General features: G+C 43.7%; 1 protein-coding gene across 5 annotated transcripts in view; it reads left to right on the forward strand.

Annotated features, from left to right (window-relative positions):
- The window catches only part of APBB2 (amyloid beta precursor protein binding family B member 2), a 501466-nt gene that overhangs the window by 162171 nt on the left and 316648 nt on the right, over nt 1-22647 (forward strand). For 3 of the 5 annotated variants that reach the window (XM_063921021.1, XM_063921024.1, XM_063921022.1), the window contains exon 4: nt 20277-21086. In XM_063921021.1, the coding sequence (XP_063777091.1) occupies nt 20277-21086 (810 nt within the window). Of the gene's footprint in view, nt 1-15321; nt 15392-20276; nt 21087-22647 lie in introns of all 5 variants that reach the window. The other 2 variants (XM_063921023.1, XM_063921025.1) reach the window with 1 other exon arrangement.

Here is a 22647-nt window from a genome sequence, read left to right on the forward strand (position 1 = left end):
CTGACACCCCTGAAGACCACCTTCTCCTGGACCGAGCATATCGAGCCCTTCAACCTCGTTCCCAGGACTCTTCTCAGCCCAGGGATGTCATTCTCCGAATGCACTACTTCACTGCGAAAGAGGCCGTTATGAGAGAAGCCCAACGACTGGGGTCTGTGTCCTTCCAGAATGTCTCCCTGCAGATCTTTCAGGACTTGTCCCCGTTCACTCTGGCTAAACGTAGGGACTTTAAGCCCATCACCTCCCTACTCACCCAACACAAGATTAAGTACCGCTGGGGTTTCCCCTTCCGTATCCTGGTTTGGCATCAAGGGAAGCTGCTCACGGCTAGAAACCTGCCCGAAGCCCAATCGCTGCTCTCCAAGCTGAGTATCCCCACCGCTGAACAGGACCTTGCTGCTCCACGTCTACCCTTGCGGACACAGCGGAGCTCACCCCTGCCTCCCCGTTCGGAGTGGTTCATGGTTCCAGCTTCTACAACCTCTCCGGCTCCGCCTCCAGTTCCCTGATGGACTTCATGTTTTCTGATTTGATGACCTGTATCTATATTTGTGTCGACCTTAATTGGTCGTACTCCCTAGCCGGGGAGCTGTTTGACTTTAGTTCCTTCACGCCCTGATTCCCTGATCCCTTAGTCAGTTCTCAAATGTTATGCTGTTACCCCTTATTACACCGTGTTGATCTGTTTCTCCATGCTCTGTTTTTTTTCTTCCTCCATTTCTCTCTGGAGCTGGTGCTCCTTCTGTCTTGTTCCTGTTTTCTCTCTAGCTTTTGCCCTCAGGTCTTCCCAGGGGGGAGTCTGCTTCCTACCCTTTGCTACGTGGTTTGTGATGCATTGTCTGGATGCCATGCCGCGCCCCCTTAGGGCTTTTAGCCCTCTTGCTGACCTAGGTGCCTTTCCGACGCCTAGTACCCCTTCCCCCTGTCAGCACCACCGGTCCTGGCCCCTACCGCCAGATGACCAACTACCCTCCCTTCCACTTTCCTTTCCTTCCTCCCTCCCTTCTGACGACGCTGTCTTACGCCTTGTATCTCTCTCTTTTATTTCTCTTCCTCCTTCCCCTACTTTCAGAGCTCTGCACTCTTTCTACTCTGCCTGCCTCTTTGCTGTTTGCCCATGGGTCTCCGGGTACTCTCTTTTAATGTGAAGGGCCTGAATAGCCCTCAAAAAAGAGGTAAGTTCTTCACCTCCCTTAAACTCCATAGGGGCGACCTGGTCTTCCTCCAGGAGACTCATTTCCTACATAACTCCCACCCTACGCTACAATGTAAACCATACCCTGATTCTTACCATGCCTGTGATCATTCGGCCAAAAAACGGGGGGTCGCGATCCTATTTGCCCGTCACCTCATCTTTGAGCTTCTAGATTCCCACGCCGATAAGGATGGCCGGTTTCTGGTCTTGGTGGGGAAGCTTAATAACAAACTGTGCACTTTAGCTAACATCTATGCCCCTAACCAATGACAGGAGCTATTTTTTACAAAACTAGATACCCTCCTCACTCAAGTCCGACAAGGCGATCTCATACTTGCTGGGGACTTTAACTCTGTTCTAAATCCAAATATAGACCGCTCTCCCTCCCTACCCTCTGCTTCCCTGTCGGACTCTCTCCGCTCTAGGTCCCTCCTCCGTCTCATGCGATCCCAGCTCCTCTACAACTCCTGGAGGATAAAAGACCCCTCTGCGCGTGACTATACCTTCTACTCTGCTCCTCATAATTCCTACACCCGCATCGATATGGTCCTGCTCAGCCATGACCTTGCTCTGAATCTCCACGCTGCCCATATACACCCATTAATCTGGTCTGACCATGCCCCTATCTCTTGCGACCTCTCGGGCCTCCTCTCTCGCCCCCGTCCCATGACATGGCGTCTAAACGACTCCCTTCTTCACAACCCTGAGATGCGCTCGCATCTTCGGGACAAGCTTTCTGACTATTTCACCCTGAACGACTCCCCTGACATCTCTAAGTCCACTCTCTGGATGGCACACAAGGCAGTTCTTCGTGGGCACCTCCTCAGCCTGGCCTTAACAGCCAAAAAACAGTCACTCACCCAGTTTAACAAACTCTCTATTAAACTCCACACCCTTGAGACCCAGCACAAGGCGTCCCCCGACCAGGCTATCTTGTCTGAACTCCGTACTGTCAAAGCGGAACTCGACCTCCTTCTCTCCAGACAAGTGGCTAAACGTCTCAAATGGCTTCGCCAGTCTTTTTATAAGAAGGGAGATAAGGCAGACAAGATCCTGGCGGCACGACTCCGCTCCACGAGAGCCAAAACTAACATAATCTCTATTAGGGACCCTCTCAATCAGATAGTTCATGACCCTACCGCCATTAGGGCTGCCCTCCAATCTTACTACGCTGACTTGTACAACCTCCCACCCCCCTCGCCAAGTTCCTTCTCTCCGTCACACTCTGATCTAATCTCCCACTTTCTTTCGGCCTCTAATTTACCTAGATTACCTCAGGACGCCATGGATCATCTCAACAGTGAGATTTCGGTGGAGAAAATTCCCCAAACTATACTCATGCAAAAGACTGGTAAATCCCCTGGCCCGGATGTGTTCACAGCTCTTTATTACAAAAAATTATCCGATCTTCTCTCCCCCCACCTTCAGTCCCTGTTTAATGGGATTATCCATGGCGACTCTTTTCCTCCAGAGATATTAGAGGCCAGAATTGTGGTAATCCCTAAGGAAGGCAAGGACACCCTCAACTGCGCTAGCTACCGACCTATATCCCTCCTGAACCTGGACTTTCATTTTTTTGCTAAAATCCTAGCCAATCGCCTTAACCCATATCTCCCTTCCCTTGTCCACTACGACCAAGTGGGTTTTATCCCGGGCCACCAGGCGAGGGATAACACCAGACGTGCTATCGATCTTATACACATCTCGATCTCCAGGGGATCCCCCGCTATCATGCTCTCCTTGGATGCTGAAAAAGCTTTCGACCGGATCTCCTGGAGTTTTTTGAGAGCCGCCCTCGAGGCCTATGGCTTGTCTGGTGTCTTTCTCACTGGTGTTCTGGCACTATACTCCACCCCCTCTGCCACAGTCTTAATCAATGGCGTCCCGTCTACTCCGCTCCGCATATTAAATGGTACGCGTCAGGGATGCCCTCTATCGCCGTTAATATTTGCCCTTATTATTGAGCCGCTCACATCTCAAATTAGAGCCCATCAAGGTATACATGGTATACAAGTAGGCCGTACCGATCCTAAAATCTCCCTCTTCGCTGACGACATTCTACTTTCCCTGACCCAGCCCCTTATCTCGCTCCCAAATTTATTTTCAGTTTTGCATTCTTATAGCCTTGTATCAGGCTACAAGATCAATTATTCCAAGTCCGAGGCTATGCTGCTTCATGTCCCCCAACAAGAAGCTGAATCCCTTCGCGCCAACTTCAATTTTAAATGGCAGCCTACGAAGATCAAATACCTGGGGATTTATCTGACCTCCCGCTACGACGCTCTCTTCCGTGAAAATTCCCACCCCTTCTCACCAAAACACACGCTGACCTGATGTCCTGGAACAGTCTCTTCATATCATGGCTGGGTAGGATCATAGCGGTTAAAATGAGCATAGTTCCCAAATGGCTCTATCTCTTTCAGACCCTACCTGTGGCTGTCCCGGCCTCCTTCCTTCGTACTATCCAGCGAGCCCTCGTGCGCTTTATCTGGAATCACAGACCCCCCCGCATCGCTGCCAACACTCTGAAAAGACCAACCTCCGCAGGCGGTAGGGGTCTTCCTGATATCAAACTCTATTACCTTGCCTCTCATCTCTCCCATATTGTCACCACTTACGCTCATCCGGGGTCCATATCCTGGTTGGATATCGAAGCAGCCCACGTCAACCTTCCGGACCTGACCCCCTTGTGGGGTTTGCCCCCTACCTCCCGACCTCCAAACTCCTCCCCACTATTAAATTTAATCTTAGAATTTGGGATTCCCACTCTCTGAAGATGGGTCTTACCACTACCCCCTAACCCTTGATCCCTGTCTGGCAGAACCCTATGTTTTCCCCTGGATTCTCGGTTACGAGGTTCCGTACATGGATACAGCTGGGCTTCAAATTCTCGTTTGATTTTGCCGACCGGGGGCAATGGCTCTCCCTATCTGATCTCCAACAGAAGACCCCCTCACACTAACTTAATCCCTTTCAATTCTTACAAATCCGTCACTTCTTAGGTTCCCTGCCCTCTTCCGCTTTGCTCCGTGATCTCACCCCCTTTGAACGTTTATGCATACACTCCCACCTCTCCAAAGGCTTAATTTCCCAACTTTACTCCCTTCTACTGGATTCTTCCCTTCCCTCCTCCTGGTCCCACGAACTCGCATGGGAGCGCGATCTTGGGCCTCCCCCGGAGTGCGAGGACTGGGAGGACATGAGACTGGGGATTGCTAAGTGCTCAATTGCCACCGCTTTCAAAGAGACGGCTTACAAGATTTACTACCGTTGGTACTACACCCCTGATAGACTTTTTAAACTTTTCTTTTTATTGAAGCAATTAAAAGTGAAGTACAACAGATACATGTGTGTAATTGTAAATCCATTAAACACAAAAATAAAGTACATCAGAGAGCTCAATACAGTATGTGCAGAAAGAAGGGATCAAACATTGTAAATATTATACATATGGTATATTATATGAATAAGAGATAAAGATAAATACGGTAAATATATGTGCGGTGAAAGGAGCCTGAGACCATGGAAATATAACCAATCTTATCAAATAGTGATTGGAGGGTCCCGAAGGAAGACACGAGTTTCATACCATAAGGTGTCACGAAAACATTTAATAATGGTTTCTTTAGTGGATATAGGGAGAACCTCAATGAAACTCTCCCAAGTAGCAAAAAAAATTTCAGTACGGGATTCTTTTTGGAGAGAGGCCTCCAACCAGTCCATGTGACAAATAAAAAATAATTTATCTGTAAACATGTCTAACGTAGGTGTTGAACTTTGTATCCACATGTGTAGGATTGATTTACGGGCTGCAGATGATATTGCTAATAATAATTTCTTGACCGGTTTGGATACTCGGATGTTCGGTGGTAGTAGACCAAATATTGCCCATTCCGGCGTATGGGGAATATAATTTACTAGATGTTGAGAGGCATAGCGCCATACCATCAGCCAAAATTGTCTTAGGGAAGGACATGCCCAAAAGCAGTGATAAAGGTCAGCAGATTGATGTCCACATTTAGGGCAACAAGGATTGTCCAACAGACCTATTATGTAGCCCCTGTGTGGTGAAATGTAAGATCGATGAAAAATATTAAGGTACATCTCTGTATACTTAGACGCTGGGAATGTAGCAATCGAGGTCTGTAACATTTTTAACAAAATGTCGATTGTGAGGGATGGGAACTGTTCTAACCATTTAGTAATACCAGTTTTAAGGGATGAGTGGTCCAGTGAAGTTCTAAGATAATTATAATAAGAGGAAATAGCCCCTTTAGATAGAGGTGATTTTAACAGCATGTCATCCAGAGGGTTGCCCCAATCGCCCGCCGGGATTGATTTAGAGATTTGGTTAGCATAATGTTGAGCTTGAAAAAATATGAAGTTGTGAGGACCTATAAATGTGAATTTAGTCGCTGCATCTGAGTATGAGAGCGGCTTATGAGTTTTATGATTGATCAGTTGGCCTACTCTACAAAGTCCTTCTAGGTACCATTCATAGAATGGGTGAGCAGCATTATCATGTTGAAAGTTTGGATTCAGTAAAAAGGGCAGATGTATGGAGAAGTTTTGATGAATTTTGTATTTATGTCGTAATAGCAGCCAAACTTTTCTAGTGGTGAGAAGGAGAGGGTTGTTGGTCAAATCCAGAGGCAGTTCTGTGTCTTTTGTGTGTAAAAAAGCTGCCAATGATAGTGTTGGTATGAAATGTTGTTCTAAAGAAGTGTCAGTGTATGTTTGCTCGTGATGTAACCAGTCCTTAATGTAACGGATATGGGCAGCATAATTGTATGTTAAAATGTCAGGAAAGTTAATTCCTCCATTAGAGTTGGGTTGACATAGCTTAATTAATCCAATGCGTGCCCGTTTGTTATTCCAAATAAATTTTCTAAAAAGGGAGGTTAACTGCAGCAGATCGTGTCGGGACAATAATATGGGAAGAACCTGTAATGGGTATAATATTTTAGGAAAATAGATCATACGAAGTATGTTAGCTCTGCCTAAGAAGGATAACTGGAGGTGGCTCAACCCCTCGACCCCTGTTTTAATCTGTGAAATTGTTTTTTTAATATTAATATCATATAGATTAGATATGTTCTTGGGAAGAAGAATACCCAAGTACGGAAGTTTCGTTTTTGCCCATTTCAAAGACAATTTTCCAGCCCATTTTGGACGATGGAATCCTTGTTTTAAATAAAACGCTTGTGATTTTTCGAAATTAACAAGAAAACCAGAGGTTGAACCTATCCTATCAATTAAGTGCAAGAGAGGTCGTAGGGAGTGTTTGGGATTTGATATATGGATGAGGACATCATCAGCAAAAGCTGTGATTTTTATTTCAGAGGTTCCTACACGTATACCTTGTAATATAGGCCAAGAATCTATTATCCTAAGCAAGGGATCTAGTGATAGATTAAATAGTATCGGGGAAAGGGGGCATCCCTGGCGAGTCCCTCTGGACATAACTATCGGGTCAGATCTTGTACCATTAATCAGGAGAGAGGTAGTAGGAGAGTTGTAAAAAAAGGTAATTAAATTAATAAAATGGGGGCCAAAATCCCTAGTTGAAAGGATTTTAAATAAAAAAGGCCATGATACTGTGTCGAATGCCTTTTGAGCATCAAGGCTCAATAGCATATTGGGAATAGTGGGATTAGTATTAGCCGCTACTATGGAAGCTATAGCCGTGCGGATACCTTTAACCGAATGTCTGCCACGAGTAAATCCTAATTGATGTGAAGTGAATATGGTAGAGGAAAATGATTGTAATCTAGTGGAAAATATTTTTGAAAGAATTTTAAAATCCACATTTAACAGAGTAATGGGGCGGTAAGATCCAAGCAGTGTTAGATCTTTATCCGGTTTCGGGATTAGAGTGGTGAATGCATTATTAAAAGAAGGGTAGACTGGACAAGATTTATGTATAGTTCGATAAAGTTCTAATAGAGCAGGAGTAATGTCCATTTTTAAGAGCTTAAAGTATTCGCCAGATAAACCATCTGGGCCTGGTGATTTGCAGGTGTGTAGGGAGGATATCGCCAAGCTAATTTCCTCTTCAGTTATGTCAGAATCTAAAAGTTCCCTTTGGTCGTTTGTCAAAGTTGGCAGTTTGGCTTCTTGAATAATTTCTTCTAAGGAGTCTAAGATCAAAGGGTCCGCCGAGTATAATTTACTATAATATTCATGAAAGGCCGTTGAAATATCAGAAGTCCGTGTTAGAAGGGAGGTGGCATCTTTTTTTATCGAGACTATATGATTTTTTCGTTTATGTGTTTTAGTTAAAGAAGCCAATAAGCGTCCTGGTTGCGTTCCCCATCGGTAGTATCTATTTTTTGTAAAGTCTATGCGTAATTGTGCTTGGGCCAGCAAGAAGTTGTCTAGTAAAGCTTTGGCTTGTGTATATATAGAGAATTTTTCCTCTGAAGGGTTATCAACATATAAAGAAAATGAGTTTTGCAAGGCCGCATATAGGGTGTCATATTGTTTTTTCTGCGATTTATTACGTTGGGAGACATACGAAATGATATGACCTCTCATTACCGATTTGGATGCTTCCCAAAATAAAATAGGGGTATCCCAGTGGCCAATGTTATTATCCACATAATCCAACCAGTGGTTTTTTAGATAATCACGGAAGTGTTCAGAGTGAAAGAGGTATGTTGGAAATTTCCATGAACGATGTGAGGGACCCATAATCGGCAGTTTAAATGAAAACTCAATAGGTGCGTGATCAGAAATTACTATTTCCGCTATGTTGGCAGATGATATTTCCGTGATCAAGCTATTAGCGACCAGGAAATAATCTATTCGAGAGACTGAGTGATGAACGCCGGAATGAAAAGTGAAAGTTTTGTCCGAGGGGTGGAATAGTCTCCAAACGTCAGTTAGTTGTAGTTTCAACATGAATGTGTTAAGAGCTGTCCAGGAAGGGGCGTGTAAGGAAGGGGGTATAGGGGACTTGTCTAACATCGGGTCTTTAACTGTGTTAAAGTCTCCTCCAATGATGAGAGTAAAAGTTTCACGTTGCTGCAGTAAGAGTGCAATTTGATTTAAAAATTCTGACACCCTAGTGTTTGGGGCATATATATTCAAAATTGTATATGGAGTATCGCCAATCTTGACATCAATTAAAATATATCTCCCATTGGGATCTAAAACTGTGTCTAAGATAGTGTATGACAGGCGACGTGCAAATAGAACTGCAACACCTCGGGTCTTTTTGGTATAAGAGGCCGAGAGGCAATCACCAATCCAGGTAGCTCTAAGAGATGAGCCATCTCCAATCCTCCAGTGTGTCTCCTGTAAAAAACTAATGTCTGGGTCAAATCGGTGTAAATGTGTTAGCACTTTTTTACGTTTGATAGGAGAATTAAGTCCTCCAATATTCCATGAAACGCAACTAAGTGATGCACAGGGAGACAAGTATGGTAAAGACTGTGCACTATGGGGCATTATCCAATCCCAATTTTGATCCAAAGATTAGTCCTAGGTTTCAGATCCCAAAAAGAGGACCCCCCATCCCAGCAAGTGGAGGGCAACCCCCTGGACGACACCATGATCCCCTGACTCCACACCATGGGCATGGTAATATAAAAAAAAAGGAGCACTTTGCGTGTTATCACTACTCTGAATGTACAATATATAAAGAAAAAATTAATAAAGGTATGCTTCAATATTGTTTTCCAATTTTTCTCAAACCATAAACATTCTTGGTGGGCCTCGGTGGGATTACCGAGGTCAACCTGAGATACTGTCGTAATATATAAAATGAACAGATGAAATAAACATAGTTGCGGAAACATGAACTGTGTTACAACAAGAAAAATAAAAAAGAATAATCACTTTAGGGGGGAACATGGTGCAAGATGAGGTGAAGTAATATTGCAGCAAGGAAAAGTTGTCAAATGTTACACTAAAGACATGTGTTGGGAACATATCATTTTACCTCATCTAGTGGGCGATTTTGTGGAAAGGGGCGCTGGTGAGCTCTGGGATATGGGAGAAGATAGAAAATGTTTACGAGCATCATCAGGGTCATCAAATGTCATGGTACGTCCATTGTCCGTGACTCGTAATTTGGCAGGGTAAAGGAGCGCAAATCGTTTTTGTGATTCCACTAAAAATTTACAAACTGGGGAAAAAGCTTTTCGCTTTTGAGTCACTGCCAATGAGAAGTCTTGAAATATAAGTATACGGTTTTCATCGATGACCAGTTGGCCTTGTCTTTTATATGATCTTAAGATCAATTCTTTGGTTCTATAATCAAAATACCTGGCTACCACTGGTCTTGGACGGGTGGTGGCATCCTCTCTCTCTATCCCTATTCTGTGTGCCCGTTCAATTTGAGGGAATTCTATTGCATCAGAGATGTGTAATGCTCGGGTCAGCTTGGACGACAAAAAATCTCCTAGGGCTGATTGTTTTATTTGTTCGGGGATGCCAATAAATCGCAGATTAATCCTACGATTCCTATTTTCAAGGTCATCTAATTTTTCCTGGAGTTCCCTAATCATAGTGACGGAAGAGTCAGCCGAGGATTGCACGGTCAGGGCCGAGTCCTCAACGTCACTCACCCTCTGTTCCAATTCTGATATTCTTGAGGTATTAGAAGCTACTTCGCGTAAAGTAGATTGGAACGAGTCTTTAAATTCGTCCATTTTTTTATCAATGTGTGGCATGAGTACAGACAAGATTTCCTGGGCAGTTTGAGAGATGGGGGTTGGGGAATCCAGTTGTGTAACTGGATCAAGGACCTCAGCCATCGAGTCTGAGTATTGTGAATCTTGGGAAGACGATCCACCCTGTTTGTTAGCTTTTGTTTTAACCATTGTATTTGGGGTGTTTCTGAGCGTAGATCTAGTTTGACAATGAGAGGTCAAAAATTTCTCCATGAATTAGTTAAATCGGACAATTTAAATCTATTACATTCGAGGAGAGCTCACCAGCAGAGTATTATTAGAAGATCAAATACATTTCCAAAAATAGGGTACAATCCCCCTAAAGGATATATTCAGGAAAAAAAAATAAAAATAAAAAAGATCACATTATGATTATTAGATAAAGTTATCCTAAGTGAAGGATGTCTAAAATAATCTAATGAAAAACACAATTTCTCAAGTAGATCATGCGAATGTAATTTCCTAGAAGGTAGTTGTTTGTAGTATAACAGTGAGGGCAAACAACCTATTAATATCGGTATGATCAATAATGGGGGAGGGGGAGAGGAGAAAAGAAAAAAAAAGAAAAAAGACACGCTCAGTAATAAATCAGAGTACCAGATACCACCAATAGATATGTGAGATTATGTGGTGAGATTAAAGCAATTAAGAGGGAGAGGGTGAGAAAAAGAAAGATACAAAAAAATAAAAAAAAAATAAAAGGTGTATTTATAAAACACTCAGTGACAGATCAGATTACCAGCCATCACCACCAGAAATATAAGATTGTGTGTTGGGGATAGGGTAATTCAAGAAAATGGCCACCAGATGGCGTCTGTAGGTAGGTGACAGAGAGGATAATAAAGGGAGACATAGGCTGTTCAAGAGTGTGGGGTAAAGTAAGAATGGGATGAGTATATGTAAAGAATAGGATGTACAAGGAAAGGAATATATAGAGGAGAGAATAGAGAGTAGTATAGAAGCGTGGTAGAAAAGGCAGTATGCGCATTTAATGTTCCAGCTATGTGTGCTGAAAGCAACCTGGATATGCACTAAACAGTCAATTGTGAAGGGATCACAATAGGTCTCAGTAGATGGCTTATGTTCAGGGGCTGATTAGCAAGCTCATCTAATGTCAGCCACAATGAGAGCAAGAGCTATCCTTTAGTGCCCACTCCAAGAACACAGGGGGTATATCAGCATTACATGGGATCTTCAATTCCATGCAGCCACATCGTTTCCCCCAGTTAATTCCCTTAATGTTTACCACTCAGCCAGTCATCCAGTGTTTAAAGCTGACTGCCAAGGGGAGACAAAAAAAGGCAGCCTGAAGGTGCACGGCTGTAATCCGTCCGTTCAAACGAGGGCACCAGGCAGCCAGACACACAACGCCAGTCGGTCCAGGCACACGGGCGGGTCACGGGCACTCCACACCAGCCGGTCCGGATGCAGCCACGGTACACGAACGGGTCACGGGCACTCCTCACTGGCCGGTCCAAACGCAGCCACGGCGCATGAGCGGGTCACGGGTACTCCACACCCGCCGGTCCGGATGTAGTCACGGGTAGCTCGGCGGGCGGACAGCTTCTCTCTCAGAGCAATCCCCTCCCCAGCACAGTACCTTCAGATCGCGGGTACACAAGGGCAGTGCCGTCGTCTCAGCAAACACGTCCCCACACTGCAGCGGCGGGAGGAATCCCGGTCAGGTCAAGACGCCGGAGGAGCTCCGTCTCACTACAGCTGATGGTCCCGCCACGAGTCAGGCGATCCAAGCGGGGGCAGCCTCAACACCAGCCACAGCAGGCAAGCAGTCACAGTCAGCTGGGTCCGCGTCGCTCCGGAACGGCCAAGGTAAGGCAACCAGGTGGAAAGGCAACAGATGCGTCGTCACCATGCGGCGGCCCGAGCACGGGCCGGACTCCGGGGAATAAGGCCTCCCGTCCCTTCACCCCTCCGATTAAGGTATCGCTGGACTCCAGCTGTGATCAGGGAGCGAGTCCTTCATGAAAAGCTATGCCACATAGTTCATATTTAAGTGGATGGCGATAGATGGAGTGGGGTTGAACGGAGCTCTGTTAAAACGTGGCCATCTTGGATGCGCCACCCACCGGAAGTCCCACCCCTGATAGACTTAATAAATTCTTTCCGTCTTCCTCCCCTAACTGCTGGAGGAACTGTGGATGTAGAGGCACTATGCTTCATATATGGTGGACCTGCCCTGTCATTGTTTCCTTCTGGAATCTAGTCCACTCCCTCCTTAACTCCCTTCTGGACTCCCCCGTGCTGAAAGACCCCTGGGTCTTTTTGTTGTGTTACCCTCCCCCAATGCTTGATAAATTCTTCCAAAAACTGACTACACACATCCTAACTGTGGCAAAATCACTGATAGCTCTTAATTGGAAGAACCCCTCTCCCCCCTCTCTCCCGTCCCTTAAAGCCAAGATTTGGCATATTGCATCAATGGAGAGGATTACATATTATCTCCACGATCAGGGTCACGTTTTTGAGCAGGTTTGGGCCCCCTGGCTCGTTGCTGAACGTAGATCGCCGCATCTCCCTAGCTCAACCCGCAGACCCATGGGCACCGGCTACCGCTCTTCCTCCATTTCTACTCTCCTTTTCTTTTTTTTCTTCTTCTTCTTATCCTCTCTTGTCTCTCCCTTGCTCTCCTTCTCTTTCCCCTTTTCTTTTATGACATTCCTCAGGATAGGTACCGTGCCTTGAATACACCGTGGTTTTCCCCTCCCCTTCTCCCCGTCTTCCTTATCCCCCTTTCCCCCCATATTTGATACTTTGTTACCAATGTTTTACTTTTGATTGTTTTTTTTTGTTTGTTCCTCACGTTAAAAATGTGTATATTGTCGGGCGTTGGTCCTATTGACCGCGTCTCCCTTTTCTTATTGTATTGTCTGCCCAACCTGTTCAACCACGCAAAAATAGAGAATAAAAAAAAAAAAAAACAAGTGACAAGTGCTGGTAACAGTGGTGGATTTTACCTATGGCCTGCGGGACCGCAATGCCCACAGAAAAATCAGTTTAGCAGGTTGCTCTCTCTCCTCTCCAGACCAGGCAGCACGGCCAGCAGCAACCCCCCTTCGCCACAAAGGTAGGAGCCGCTACTGGCTGGTAACATACACTGAAAGATACTTCTCGGAATTTGAGCTCCTCCCCTTTGTCAAAACCAGGAAAAGAACTGTTGCAGTGAAAGCCGTTTCAGTTATCCCAAATGACATTACGTTTAGTTACCTATAATACATATTACATTATCCTCTACATAATTTTATAGTGTTCATTCTAGCACACTGCACCTGTCACAACTCGTGCAGTTCCTCTTTCCTGCCTGGGGTGTCGTTCTCTGCTCTGGTGCTTCTAGCTCACTCTGGTCTGTATCTGAGGAGTAGATGTAAGATAGATTGTTATGGGGTGAAGCGGTATCAGCGCTGTTATGTGCGCTGATACAGCATCTCTCCCATGTACTGTAAGAAGGAGGAGATCTGCACTGTATGATGCACCCCTGTCTATATCGGCGCTGCTGTCTACAAGATTGCTCGGTGATATGCCAGGCAATTTTGACAGCTGCAGCTGTCGTTGCCCATACATCACCGCAGGGACAGTTCTTTCCCTGGTTACGGCGGCAAGTGGCTACAAGCTGCACGGCAGATTTCTCGAGAGTAGCATGTTTTTGGGCATGCCCAGCGAGACACTGCGCATCAGCACTAGGTTGATGTGCTGTGGCGGTCTGCCATTTCCGCATCCGAGATGTTAATACATTTCGGCACTGCTGCTTCCTGCTTTGCCTTGGTAAAGAGGTGAAGCAGGAAGTATAGTACGGGTATAATAAATTTACCCCTTAGTGAGATACAGACTAGAGTGCCCGGAGCATAAAGGTAGTTGTTCAGAATGCGGGGAACTGTTCTTCTTCTTATCCTCTCTTGTCTCTCCCTTGCTCTCCTTCTCTTTCCCCTTTTCTTTTATGACATTCCTCAGGATAGGTACCGTGCCTTGAATGCACCGTGGTTTTCCCCTCCCCTTCTCCCCGTCTTCCTTCTCCCCCTTTCCCCCCATATTTGATACTTTGTTACCAATGTTTTACTTTTGATTGTTTTTTTTTTGTTTGTTCCTCACGTTAAAATTGTGTTTATTGTCGGGCGTTGGTCCTATTAACCGCGTCTCCCTTTTCTTATTGTATTGTCTGCCCAACCTGTTCAACCACGCAAAAATAAAGAATTAAAAAAAAAAAAAAAACAAGTGACAAGTGCTGGTAACAGTGGTGGATTTTACCTATGGCCTGCGGGACCGCAACGCCCACAGAAAAATCAGTTTAGCAGGTTGCTCTCCTCTCCAGACCAGGCAGCACGGCCAGCAGCAACCCCCCTTCGCCACAAAGGTAGGAGCCGCTGCTGGCTGGTAACATACACTGAAAGATACTTCTCGGAATTTGAGCTCCTCCCCTTTGTCAAAACCAGGAAAAGAACTGTTGCAGTGAAAGCCGTTTCAGTTATCCCAAATGACATTACGTTTAGTTACCTATAATACATATTACATTATCCTCTACATAATTTTATAGTGTTCATTCTAGCACACTGCACCTGTCACAACTCGTGCAGTTCCTCTTTCCTGCCTGGGGTGTCGTTCTCTGCTCTGGTGCTTCTAGCTCACTCTGGTCTGTATCTGAGGAGTAGATGTAAGATAGATTGTTATGGGGTGAAGCGGTATCAGCGCTGTTATGTGCGCTGATACTGCATCTCTCCCATGTACTGTAAGAAGGAGGAGATCTGCACTGTATGATGCACCCCTGTCTATATCGGCGCTGCTGTCTACAAGATTGCTCGGTGATATGCCAGGCAATTTTGACAGCTGCAGCTGTCGTTGCCCATACATCTCCGCAGGGACAGTTCTTTCCCTGGTTACGGCGGCAAGTGGCTACAAGCTGCACGGCAGATTTCTCGAGAGTAGCATGTTCTTGGGCATGCCCAGCGAGACACTGCGCATCAGCACTAGGTTGATGTACTGTGGCGGTCTGCCATTTCCGCATCCGAGATGTTATTACATTTCGGCACTGCTGCTTCCTGCTTTGCCTTGGTAAAGAGGTGAAGCAGGAAGTATAGTACGGGTATAATAAATTTACCCCTTAGTGAGATACAGACTAGAGTGCCTGGAGCATAAAGGTAGTTGTTCAGAATGCGGGGAACTGTTTCAGGAACACTCAGTGAGATACAGACCAGAGTGTGCTAGAAGCACCAGAGTAGAGAGAGACGACCCAGAGAAAGAGGAACTGCACGGGTTGTGACAGGTGCAGGGTGCTAGAATGAACACTCATTTGAAGTTTGATTTATTTTTTTTACATTTTATTTTCTTTTATCCATATTTTTGTTTGTTTGTTATATTTGTATACTTTCACATCTAATTATTAATTTTAGATATTAGAAGCTTCCTTGGTTTTAATTTTCCAATCATGCCTCTTTTCAGATTGCTAACTTTAACCTATATCCTGATCCATTGCTGACGCCATTGTGACCCATGTCTGAAGTCCTTCAAGGTTAGACTCCCTGTTCTGTTTGGTGTGTCGTGCCATACGTTTGTTTTATGTATGCTAATTTTAACATTTCTGTTTCACTTTTTACTCCACTTAATATTTTATTTCAGCATTTTGTGATTAATTCTGACTTTCATTGAACGTTATTAAACCTTGCAGCTATTTTTAGATAAACGTGATTCATTTCTGAGTTCGTATTTAAAGTTTGAAGGTATGGAAATGTGTCACAGACCTAATTACGTATCCCAGCTGTTTATTTCTTGAATGCATTAATGGCAGGATATATTTTGGAATTCTCAGACTAGAACCTTTTGCAGGAATTTGCAATGCAGCAAGTTCACTGGGAATAACCATTACGTTATTTTATTTGTCTGGGGTCAGGTTGCACCTATTCTTAATAGCATTTTGGAATATCATTATCTAATCACAATACAGGGAAGTCTTCCCTATTATTTTCATTTAATACATTCAGGGAGAAATGCAATTAGCCCCAAAAAATTTTGGGGAGGAATTTTCCCCCCCTAATGTGTTTTATTGGGCAATTCAATTGTAGGCAATTTTTGTCTCCCGAAAAATTACCAGTTTTCATGCGTAAATGCAAAATCCGTAATAAGTTCACGGATCTATGTGTTTTTGCGATCGCAAAAATGTCTGTTTATCTGGAATTTTCTTTTTGTATCTCAGAATGTCGTTACATGGTGTGCATGTTTGAGGCAGTAAGCCGTCTCATGTGTATACTCCTTAATGTACACTGTAGCATACAAGTGGTATTACTACTCTTATCTCTGCCGACCATTGTCGCTGGAATCAAAATGGGTCTAATGATAAATAACCTCCAAATGCAAATGCATTCCAAATAGCATGAAAAATAGGGTTGGATTTTTTATTTTTTATTTTTTTTAGTATAGGGCTTTTAAGAGTCCGAAGAGTCTCAGATAATTATCATGTATTTGCTAACACCTGGATTAGTCAGATCTAATAGTATCTGTCAGGCTAGACTCCGTTCTGGTTCTTGTGTGACCTGGGTGGACACAGCAGATCATGTGTGACCTGGGTGGACACAGCAGATCATGTGTGACCTGGGTGGACACAGCAGATCATGTGTGACCTGGGTGGATACAGCAGATCATGTGTGACCTGGGTGGACACAGCAGATCATGTGTGACCTGGGTGGATACAGCAGATCATGTGTGACCTGGGTGGATACAGCAGATCATGTGTGACCTGGATGGACACAGCAGATCATGTGTGACCTGGGTGGATATAGCAGATCATGTGTGACCTGGGTGGACACAGCAGATCATGTGTGACCTGGGTGGATACAGCAGATCATGTGTGACCTGGGTGGATACAGCTAGGCCGGATCACCAGCTAGGTGCCCCTGGAAACAGTTTACAGTGTTGGCATCTATGCATTTGAAATGAATGCCTGAAGCAAAAGCTTGAAAAGAAAATCCACTCAAAGAAAGTAGATGGAGCCATAATCGGTAAAGTTGTATTTGTCAGTTAATAATAATAATAATAATAATAATAATAATAATAATAATAATTATTATTATTATTATTTTTATTATTATTATTATTATTATTGTTATAATGCTTAGGTTTATTTTCTGTAGCCCTCTTGTCTGATACCAACATTTCATGTGATTTGGGGGGAGAAGGAGGTGAAGTTCCATATTATTTTATCTGTTTTAGCATTTTTAAGCTCTGGTGTTTCCATAGATACTTGCAGCAATAGTTCAGTCCAGAAAACAGACAATATTGAAAGATTGATAAATCAACGTTTTTGGGGTGCCTGTAAAGTAACTCTAATTCCAAATTCACAAATGATAATGGCTATATCACATTAGAGAACCTAGCGATATGCCTCATCACATAACCCTTTTGTTAGGACGAGGTTAGGTTGCAGTAAATGGAGAATGTGTTTTCCTGGAACTGCCGCAGTACAACACCAAAATCAAATTTTTTCACTTCCACCAACCAAAAACACAGCCTTGTAAAGTGTCTTTCTATTTACTATGATACTGGAGAAGTGAATGAGAATCAATATTGCAATATCAACTTCCCAAATGATACTGAGTACACCCAGCTACATGGGGGTGGGGCGTCTACGTGACTGAAATACAGTAAAGATTGCTTTCTTCCAGATACAGTACATGGCATGAAATCAGCTGGAAATGACTGCAATCCTGCCTGGCTAGGTGGCCCTTTGATGTCTTCACAGCACAGATATTGTTACATGAAGCGACTGGCTTTTCCAGCTAACCATTGACTATTACCACAATAACATAAATGTAACATGTATTTGTTTAGTAGAACCCAACTAAGCAGAATTTTTCCCAGCTTTTGCTGGATTGCTCACTGGCACATCATTTACTACAAGTATTACAGACCTGTATTACACACTTGTCATTCTACTGGTCGCTGCTGCGGTCAGCATTGACCATTTTATTTTTCCACCACCTCTCTCTGTCTCGCTGCCTTTCTTATGTTCTCTGGTTCTCCTCATACACCCACTTTTGCTGTTTTTCTACCTTTACCCATGTTCCCAACATCTTTCTCTCTCTCATCCTGATTTCTCTGTCTTTTTTCTCTCACTCCTATACCCTAGTCTTTATCCCGCTGTTTCTGTCTTCCCTCACCTTCATTTTCTAATAAAGTACAAGCAGAGTGATCATCAGTACGATGGAAAAATTGATATAAAAATTATATTCCATACTGTATATTATAATCCATATATCTATGATGGGAGCATCTACGGTCCATCCTTGAGAGTCTGCCAGTGCAGAGAGACTCCAATCGGCACAGGAAAACTTGTATCTGAGCTGCAAACCTGCTCGGTGTGACTTGCAGAGCAGCCGAAGATAGAATTGGATTGAGCTGTAAGGGATGTTAGGTTTGTTGTCCGCTCTAATGGGCCCTACAGACATGCCGATCTGCCACGAGGTGCCCGATGGACGATACGGCCGACGGGCGACCCGGCGGCGGCGGGGGGGGGGGGCAGTGACGGGGGGAGTGAAGTTTCTTCACTCCCCCCGTCACGCGGCTCCATTGAAGTGCAGGCAAATATGGACGAGATCGTCCATATTGGCCTGCATGCACAACCGACGGGGGACCAGCGATGAACGAGCGCGGGGCCGCGCATCGTTCATCGCTGGAGCCTCCACACTGAAAGATATGAACGAGTTCTCGTTCATTTATGAACGAGATCGTTCATATCTTTCAAACAAATTTGCATGTCTGTAGGGCCTATAAGGCAAGATGAGAATCAGAATCAACTGACTATCCAACTGAAAGGGGAGGTGGCATGGGGATGTGTCATGTCAGTCAGCCAGTAAGAGCTCTGAGGGGAGATGGTGATTGCTGTGTCCTGTCAGGCAATCAGAGAGAGCTGGAAGTGGGCAGGGGGCTGTGTCCTGTCAGGCAGCCAGTGAGAGCTCTGAGGGGCTGTATAATGTCACATACAGATGGTTCCATATTTATCTTGACCTTTAATTGGATTAATTGACACCGGGCAGTCGGACTTAATCCCCTGCTGTAATGACTTAATCCCCTGCTGTAATGACTTAATCCCCTGCTGTATTGTTCTCTGTATTGTATTGCAGCTGAGAACAATAGATGAAGGGTTTATGTTAATAAACCATGTTGTGCCTAGGCGCAGCAAACTAGCCAAAATAACCGTGGACCCATCTGTAGTGGGTGCAGCTTGTGGAAAGGAATGTAACCTAGAGTGGACACAAGTACTGAATTACAGATATTAGTGTAACTCACAACATTTAAAATTGTGGAATTGTGACACGTGCTGGAGCAAAGCATGAGAAAGGGGGCATGGCCACACATCATTGAAGCACAACCAGCACTTCTAACACACTGGACTGCCCCCATTTGATTCCTCTCTCCTGAAAGATACTAGCCATACACACCGTGGCTTGTGTCCACGTCACCTGTTAGCCAATGCTCTGAAGCAGTGAACAGATCCATTAAACCTTTCAGGCTAATCTGAACACAGCTATTCTGATTGGTATGGAGGGACAAGGCCTTCGAATCAGGGCTTTGCAAACTATGTATTGGACAGTGCAGGGAGGGTTGAGATATTTGAGACCAGTGAAAAGATTTATGCTCCTGCAGGTTTGTTTATGGCTGTGCATATAAGTTTATGTATTTTATATTGGATTAGACAATGTGCAGTAAAGAATATGAACACATTAATTAACAAATTAGATACTAATGTATGACATACAGTAGAAATCAAAATTACAATCCTTGTGCCATTATCGTTGTTGTTATTATTACTATTATTTATACTATGCTTTATTTGAATGGCACCAACAGGGACCAAAGCACTGTAAAGAGTGGATACAAAAGTACAGTGCAAACATAACAGAATATAAAGTGCATACAAAAGTACAGTACAAGAATAACAAAACAAATCACTAAATACATGATAGTAACAACACTTCAATGCTAAAAGGTCACTGAAGCTAACGCTAATCTTGTGGCCCATGTGATGGACTTGGGATTAGTGATGAGCGGGTTCGGTTTTACTCGGTTTTACTCGGTTCTCAAAACGGCATCTTATTGGCTCACGGATGTCACGTGTTTTGGATAGCCAATAAGGTTCTGTTTTGAGAACCGAGTAAAACCGAATCCGCTCATCACTACTTGGGATGGTGCTAGAACTTGTGTTTCACTACAGCTGATGAGCCTTACCCTGTACAAAAGTCTTTAAAAGCTAAAACAAGTTTCTTGTATTTCTCTATTAGGCAGCAGTAATGAATAGCAATGAGGCTGCATTGCATATTTGTTCCTATAAGTCAGTGTTATTCGTAAATGAGATGAGATGTAACTTTGGAATTATGACTGACAAGCTGTCCTTTTTCTTATAGTCGACTCAAGTGTGGAAACACTTCCAATGTTTATGGCAAGCCACAGTGCAACGGACATAGCGAATAGGAATGGCCCAGTTAATCCTCCAAACACCTTGAACCTACGCTCTTCTCACAATGAACTACTAAACACGGATGTAAAACAGACTGATACAAAGGATGACACACCTCCAAAATGCCGAAAAAAATATGCATTGACCAATATTCAGGCAGCGATGGGCTTGTCTGACCCAGCAGCACAACCTTTGTTGTCCAACAGCTCTTCAAATATCAAGTTGGTGAAGAATGGAGAGAACCAGCTGAGAAAGGCCGCTGAACAAGGTCAACAAGATCCCAACAAAAATACAAGTTTAGAGGACGATGTAAAGAGGATTTCCGAAAAGCTAGAAGGCAAAGATGAAGATACACATGACCCAGAAAGTCCTGAAATTCTGCCATTGCTTCCTAGAAGGACCAAGAGCTTCCTTAATTACTATGCAGATCTTGAAACCTCCAGGGACCTTGAGCAGAGTTTAACTAATGGTCATGCAATGAAGGAAGAGGAAAGCTCCACATGGATTCCCAGAAAAGGTCCGGGCATTATTACCAATGGAGATGTGCTAAGGCCAAAACACAAGACTCCAAGTCCTGAGGACAGTCTGGCGCCAACGGTATCCTCTAGCCCAGAGACTAAAAAGGACCATCCAAAAACCGGAGCAAAGACGGACTGCGCACTGCATCGTATTCAGAACCTAGCTCCCAGTGATGAGGATTCAAGCTGGACCACCTTATCCCAAGACAGTGCTTCACCTGTAACCCCTGATGAAACAGGTAAGACTGTACTTGTAATTGTGTACCTATAACTATGTATTTTTCGACACCAAAGCCATATTCCATAGAATAACACTTTGACGGCATTGTAGAATTTTGGGAACAACGACAGTAATACAATAGTTATGGAAAAAAACAACTATGATTGTTTAAATTGAAAGATACTTTTTTTTCAGGAAGATTTCAAGTAGGACTTTTTGAGTTTGCATAGGGTCCCTTGGATGCATGTTGTCCACCACTATGCCATTATAATTCTCGAGGGGCAGTAGTGCTGATAGAATCAGTCTCTTCAGCCATATTTTCTGATTATGTAGGTAAATGTTTTCTAAAGATTAGAATACTGGAGAACATAAATTGTTAAAAAGTTATAGACCATGGGGGAGATTTATCAAATCTTAAAGAGAGATAAAAGTACTGTATCATCCAGACACACCCTATAATTTTTTAAACATAAGCTATCCAATTATCAGCGGTAATTTACTGCAGATAATGGATTCACTGGGGGCTATACAATTATCCCAATGCCGGAGCTTATCGAGGGTTTGGTTTTGCCCTCATCCGGAGGCCGAAGCCAAATCCGCAAAAAGTGGGCTTTTTTTTCAGCAGTCGCAGCAGCGAAAATACATAGGTCCGTAGCTTTTCACGGACCCTATGTATTTTTGCATGAAAAACTTGGCTGTTTTTGGTTGTAACAATTAGATGGGTCCAATAAAAAAAATTGGCGAAAAAGTTTAAAAGATCATGAAAACTCCCCGTTTTTCACTGGTGCAACATTTTTAGGACTTATTGGATAGCCTGCATAGGTTGTGAAATGACATACAGGAGCTGATTTGGTTGGTACTTCATCTCTCTCCACGTTATCTCTCTCCAAGCTTTCATACATTTTCCCCCCAGAGCTGATATTTAATGATCTTATATGATACACTATATTTAGCAACTAAACTCACAGAAATGCTATAATTACCTATGTTACCTAATTCAGATTAATGTACGTTGTCTTAATTGAAACCTCCCAGCTAATTCAGATGAGTTGTTGTGTAATTGCAGCTGAATTGGAAGGGGCGTATATGCATTTAATAATAAACTGTTGTGGTAACATGTACCGGTCATCTGGGCACTGTTGCAGCAGTCATTTATTTTGTGGCAAATCAATATTTACCCAATCAGTTTTCAGGAATTAGTGACATCACATCACTCATGTTTAAATTGATCGAAAAAAAGCTGAATTCTTTTGAATTCACACAAAAAGGCAGCCTCCACTAGGAGTAAGCAACTGGTGCTCTTTACAGATTCACCTCACAGTAATAGCTCTGGAGATGAAGAGGTTAATAAAGTTTGCAGGTATGCAGTGTGCCATGCTTCTGAAACTCACAATGTATGTTCTGCTGCAGACTGGATAGTTCCTGGAAGCACTGTAGCAGCATGGGGCCAGTATAAATCAGTGCTAAGCTCTTATCAAAACTGGAAGAATTCGGTATGTGAAGAATTTTTCATTCTCACAGATGTGAAATAACTATTTTACCTCAGGCCCATACGTGAGAGTAGCTAACCAACCCAACGA

Source organism: Pseudophryne corroboree, chromosome 1 (genome assembly GCF_028390025.1).
Source record: "Pseudophryne corroboree isolate aPseCor3 chromosome 1, aPseCor3.hap2, whole genome shotgun sequence".
NCBI classification, from domain to species: Eukaryota; Metazoa; Chordata; class Amphibia; order Anura; family Myobatrachidae; genus Pseudophryne; species Pseudophryne corroboree.